General features: G+C 32.5%; 1 protein-coding gene and 1 pseudogene across 1 annotated transcript; one reads left to right on the plus strand and one right to left on the minus strand.

The window, feature by feature from the left end:
• The first annotated feature begins 1,785 nt into the window (after positions 1–1,785).
• Positions 1,786–3,286, plus strand: LOC105783577 (probable rRNA-processing protein EBP2 homolog). The gene is made up of 2 exons (XM_012609150.2): positions 1,786–1,862; positions 2,221–3,286. The coding sequence occupies exon 2, from the start codon at positions 2,231–2,233 to the stop codon at positions 3,113–3,115; it is 885 nt and encodes a 294-aa protein (XP_012464604.1). The 5' UTR covers positions 1,786–1,862; positions 2,221–2,230; the 3' UTR covers positions 3,116–3,286.
• A 364-nt stretch (positions 3,287–3,650) lies between these two features.
• Positions 3,651–6,326, minus strand: LOC105783504 (AT-hook motif nuclear-localized protein 6-like; annotated as a pseudogene).

Below are 6,326 nucleotides of genomic sequence, written 5' to 3' on the forward strand. Positions count from 1 at the left end.
TCTTGTTTGATAATATTTTATTATTTTTAATAAAAGTACATTTTATTAAATTATTCTCGTAGAAATTGTTTTATTTATTTATTGTTTACTATATAATGTTATATTTCCTACCATCAAGAGTTGCATATTCACTAAAGTTCCTTGTCACACTTTTTTTTGGGGTAAAATTAAGCTATCTTCTATATTCATTTCATTATTTATGAATATTTAATTATTTCATCAATAATATTATTTTCGAATTCTACCGTAGAAGTACACTTTTATTATTATCATACCCAAATGAAACTTTTGAAGAAAATACAAAATTTTCGTTTTCTCCAATCATATGCTTAGTGTTGATAGATTGCTTTTCTTGAAGAAATTTAACAAAATTATTCTAGACTTTATGAAAGAAGTAATATATATTAACCATCACTAACAAATACTTAAAATAAAAAAGAAAAAAAGAGAGGAGATTTTTGTCATACTCTCTGTCTTTCCTTTGATTTTACTTAATTATTTATTTTATTTGTTTTGTTATTTAATTAATTTTAATGATTTAATGGGTGTTTAAAATCCACGTCAGCTTTGTGCCATGTCATTGCACTGGTGACCACGTGTCAGATTTCCCTTTGACTGTCAGCCAAGTAAAAAAAAATGGTCAACCAAATGCTTAACTTTTCCAGAAATAAGAGTTAAATTGGGTGGAAATTTTTATTGGGACTCAAATGATTTTTTATATATTTCACTGAGATTTTTTTCATTAAATTTAAATAAAAATAAAAATAAAAATATATATTGAGTTTTGAAAACCTTTATAATATCATATTTACTTTTAAAAAATAATTTTACCTTTCTAATATTCTTATAATATATATAATTCACACCATTTACAAAAGCAAATTATTACGAACATGTACATAATACAAGCAGATAATTTCTTTTATTTTTTCCTAAAAGTTTTCTGTTTTACCATTAAATGTAAATAAAATATAATATACATATTAAGTTTTAAAACCTGAATAATACCATATAATTTTACATTTCTAATACTCTTTTATATATATATATATAACTCACAAACTATTTACAGGAGCAAACATTATCAACACAAATATAATACAAGCAAACGATTTCTAGGACTTAAACCCACTACGTTAGTTGTAAGATGAGCACCCTTAACTAATAAACTAACAACGTAAGTTCAATTTTTAGTAGACTTTACATAACCAAATCAAAGTTAATTATAATAAATTTTCAAAATTCCTAAACTACCCTAGAGCTAAAAGTAGATAAATTTTTTTCCAATTTCTCTTAAATTTGATATTGAATAGATTAGTCCCTATAAATAAATTAAAGTAATTTAATTTCTATCAATTTCGAAAATAAGAATCTAAAGATAATTAATCACATAAATTTTACATAATTTAATTGGTATAATAACAAATTTAGTCCTCCAAGTTTATACATTTCATCTATTTTATAATTATTTTTGAAGATAAAGTTTTTATATATATTTGAATGTTTTAGGTTTTTAAATTTAATTCATTATTTTCAAATAACTTTTAGAATCATGATCAAATTGATAATATATGTAAATATTGAGGGCTTAATTTATTATTATATCAATCAAAATTATATTTAACAAAAATATTAATTATTTGATTAATTGTTCATTTTCATAATTAAGGGAATTAAATTGTTCCAATTTTTTTTGAAAGGACCAATTTGTTCAGTATCGAAATTGAAAGGGATTGGAGAGGTATTTTTACCCTGAAAATATAGTATATATAAATTTTAGGGTTTAGCAGAGGTTTGGAATGTTGCTTGCAGCCAGAGTATTTTCTTCTAGTTTTCGCCTTTTACTGATTCCAAATATTGAGGTATGATTTTACTTTATATGCTTGATTTTATATTTTCTTTTGAAAAAAAAAAAACACAAATACAAGCCTGGTATCGATATCAGATAACAAGATTTTTTATTTTTATTCTGTAAAAAGTGGCTCTAAATCCAGATTTTGTTTTGTGCTATTGCTCGCTGTTGAGGAATATTTATGGGCTGAATGTGAAATCCTGATTTTTGTTTTAGAAAATGTTACGCCATTTTTAATTTCTGTGTAGTTTCTTTGGGAAATTTTTGGATTTGATTTGCTGTTGCTTGTTGCTTTATGTGGAATAAGAAATTACCCAACCATATGTGCTTCATATGAGCTTTTGAATTTTCCCCCTTTTTGATGGTAGGTTTGATTCAATGGGATTGCGAAGTAATGAAGTTGAGAATGTCATGGAAGATGATAGCGATGTTATGGATGATGTTAGTGAGGAAGAGTTTGAATCTGAGTCGGACTCAGAAGAGGAAGATGTGAAGTTGGCCGAGCCTTCGAAGAACTCTATATACAATAGAGATGGGCTTATTGAGAAGCTGGAAGATATCAGCTGGCCGGAAAATGTTGAATGGATGCACAAGCTTTCTCTTGATATTGATCAAGAAAAAGAGGTGGATGTGAACGATGACCTGGCTAGAGAGCTTGCTTTCTACACGCAGGCATTGGAGGGGACAAGGTTGGCATTTGAGAAGTTTGAGTCGATGAAGCTACCTTTCCTTAGGCCTCCGGATTATTATGCGGAGATGGTTAAGACAGATGCCCATATGCAGAAGGTGAAAGGCAGGCTTTTGTCACAGAAGAGACAGATTGAAGAGGCTGAGGAGAGGAGAAAGGCCAGAGAAGCCAAGAAAATTGCTAAGGAGGTTCAAGCTGAGAAGATGAAAGAAAGAGCCAAGCAGAAAAAACATGAGATCGAGGCTGTTAAGAAGTGGAGGAAGCAAAGGCAGCAGAGCGGCTTCCCTGCCGGTGGTAAAGACAGTGAGCTAGACTTGGGTTTTGAAGATGGTAAAGCATTCGAGAGATCCAGCAAGAAAAGGCCAGGGGTGTCACCTGGGGATCGATCCGGAGGGAAGGCAAAGCAGCATGGTGGTGGAAAAGGTAAGAATATGAAAAACAGGGAGATCAGGAATTCTAAGTTTGGATTTGGAGGAAGGAAAGGCTTGAAGAAACAGAACACTGCTGAAACCACTAATGATTCTAGGGGCTTCAACAAAGGCAATGCTGCTGGTAATAAGAAAAGGAAAAGGTGATTAAACTATGACCCCTTATTTTCTTACTTTGTTGGGGCATTTTTGCTTTTAATCAAACTCTTTGTTAACTTCAAATAGTTGTTGCTGCTGCTTCATCTTTAAGTATCCTTTTGATATTATGATTATGAAGTTTTCTGGTTCAATTTAAGAACATACGCTCATTTCCATTCATTTTTTTCAAAAAATATGAGTAAAAGTAGCACGGAGATACTTGTATTAAGAGTCAGATTCCATTTTGCTTTCTCTATTAAAAACATGGATCAATGGGCAAATTAGTTCCGGTATGGTAGTTCCATTAGATTAAAGAGCAAATTAGTTTTTTTGTTAAAAATTCTATTCATTTCTACACTTAATTTCTGATTATTTCATTCGGCAATAATGCAATGATAAGATATTTAATAAAAAAGACTAATTTACTTTTTGATCAATTGTACAAGGATTAATTTGTTCATTCTTTTGTTGGGGTCAAAATGCAACCTGAGTTTTAATACAGGACATTTATGATACTTTTACCAAAACTATACAATCTTCTAAATAGAGCATAACCAAAACAACATACATTTTAAACTTCAAATCATTTATAAAATTTTACATCAATAAGACAAGATCTAAATCATACACCATGACTACTCATCCTACTCAATCATAACAAGACGAGAGTACAATTATGGGTTAAAACCATCTCAACCTACGTAAGAAGCCAATGAGCTTATATTTGTTATGGACTTGCTTGTCTACTAAAATCAACAACTGGAAACCTCACACTGCGATAGACTGTGGCCTTTCGATTCCTCTCCGGCTGAAGATGTTTTACTACTGTCAATAGCAGAATCTCTAAAGCCCTGGATAGGGAATGATGCAGAGGTGAGAATTGGCATAACCCCACCGTACGACACCTTAAATTCTCTGGTATAGCTTACAACAGCAGCTTTAGTTCTCTGTTGCTTGTACTTCTGCTCCTGCTGATGACCTGGCAGGAAACTGCCCACAACCAGCTGTTGGCTCGAGAAACCAGGCATTAAACAGTGATAGTATATACCAACAAATTTGTTGTTCCATTGCAATGGTGTTACCTGCACAGGACCAGCAGCTACCAACAGACCAGCAAGTCCTCCACCTAGAACATGACCATTTGGACCTGCCAAAGAAATACTCATCCCACCAGATCTACTCTTGGTTCCACCATTCTGGGTAGGCATAAATGAGTCAGACAAGGAAAGGATCTCGAACCACCCCTGTAGAAATCATGAAGCTGGATTATTAAGAAATGTTTCATGCATCCTTATGCAGTTTAAGCCCATGGTAGAGGATAAAGGGACACACCTCATATGTGAGAGTACCACCAGATGAAGTAGGTTGACGAAGGGTAACATTTGATATGGTGCCATTAGCAGAGAGAATGCAGATCGCACGACCTCCTTGTTGAGAGAAAGACATTACCTTCATCGTAACATCCTATGGCAATCGCAAAAAAAGTATGAGATAAAGAAAAACACAAGGCTGAAGGGCATAGAATAAGAATTTCTCAGTTCTCAGAATGAAGAAACAGGACCATTGTGCAATTAGCATCCACCAAAATAATACCATAGATAAAACAAAAATCTTACTATTCAATGTAACATGCATGCATCCATTTTCAGAGCCAGGTAAAAATACTATAGAAGTCCAGATTGCATTTTGCTCCCATACTAAAAAAATTAGCGAATTAGTCTTGTTAGATCAAAGAGTAATTTAATCATTTCTGTTAAAAATTTCATGCATTTATATTGTTAAAAACTAGTGTAATTGATGAAATAACCAGACAATGACACACAGTATGTCACATTTACCTTATGGTGATGTACATTGATTAATATTTAACAGTAGAAATGAATGATATCTTTTAACAGAAAGACTAATATGTTTTTTGATTTAATGTATAAGGACTATTAATTTACTTAATTTTTTAATAGAGGAAGCAAAATGCGATGCGAATCTCAAAACTTTGCTTTCTTTTTTTAATTATAGGGACAAAATTTGTTACACAACATACCTCGCCAGCATTAACAATGATCACGTGAAATTTGCCCCCACAAAATATGCAATTTTGTCACCTATAGCAAAATATACAAATTAGTTAATTGCGTTGTAAGAAAACAATCTAATTTTCAAAATTATAGCCTCAAGGTTCATGTCAAAGATCAAAACGGTTGAAGGCTGGTAACTTGTAAGTAAATTACAGTCCCACTATACTTCAGGACTTATTCCTTTTTATGACTTCCTAACACAAGTGGACTGTAATACTTGATATAGATATATATATATATATACCTTACCTACTAAAAGGACTAATAAAGCATAAAGGAAAGAAAGTGGCAGTGAGTAACAGTAGTTGGGACAAGACAGAGATTCCCCCATGTTTTGCAACATCATCATCAAACCAGTTTTGTGTTTCAATAACACTACAAAATTAAATACCCAATAAAAAGTACCTCGGGCTGGGGGGCTGCTCTCGATTTCATACTTGTGTTGTGACTTTTGAACCATCTCACCCTGTTTCCAAGGCCAAAACTCTCGAGACAGTGGAATCGAGGATGATATGGGCGTTACTGACAATGCCATTGCCAAACACCCATCTGCACCATACTTTCTGGGTCTTCCTCGTTTTTTCTTCATCATCTCGCTACTGCCGCCCAAACACATGGGATTTTCCCTTCTGGGTGCAGCTTCATCTCCTTTCACTATGACACCAACCCTTCCTCCCTCTTTCTCCTCCATTCATATATGCTTTTTGACCAACCCCTAAAACCCTGAACCCAACCTGTCCATTATAGATCATAACCCTTTCCAGAACCTGAGTGATCAGAAGGTTCAAAACATTTAATTTGAAAATGAGTTACTACAAAAAGAAAAAAAAAACTTCAAAGATCAAAACAAACCCAGTTTTATGAACATGAAATTGCATATGGTTTATATATCAAAAAAAAAAGAAATTGCATATGGTTTTTTTTTCTATATAAGCACAACTTTTTTTTGGCTTAAATTTTCACCATTCCTGAGAACACCCAAAAGAGGCCAAAGCTTGAAAATGCTGACAGAAAATCGAAAAAAAATTATCCAGAAATTACAGAGAACAAATGCTATACTTTTTGTGTGAGACAAGAATTTGTTCAGGAAACAATAATTTAGGGTTTTGCAAGAGAAATAAATAAAGTAGAAAAAATGCAAAAAA

This window comes from Gossypium raimondii, chromosome 7 (genome assembly GCF_025698545.1).
Source record: "Gossypium raimondii isolate GPD5lz chromosome 7, ASM2569854v1, whole genome shotgun sequence".
Lineage (NCBI taxonomy): Eukaryota > Viridiplantae > Streptophyta > Magnoliopsida > Malvales > Malvaceae > Gossypium > Gossypium raimondii.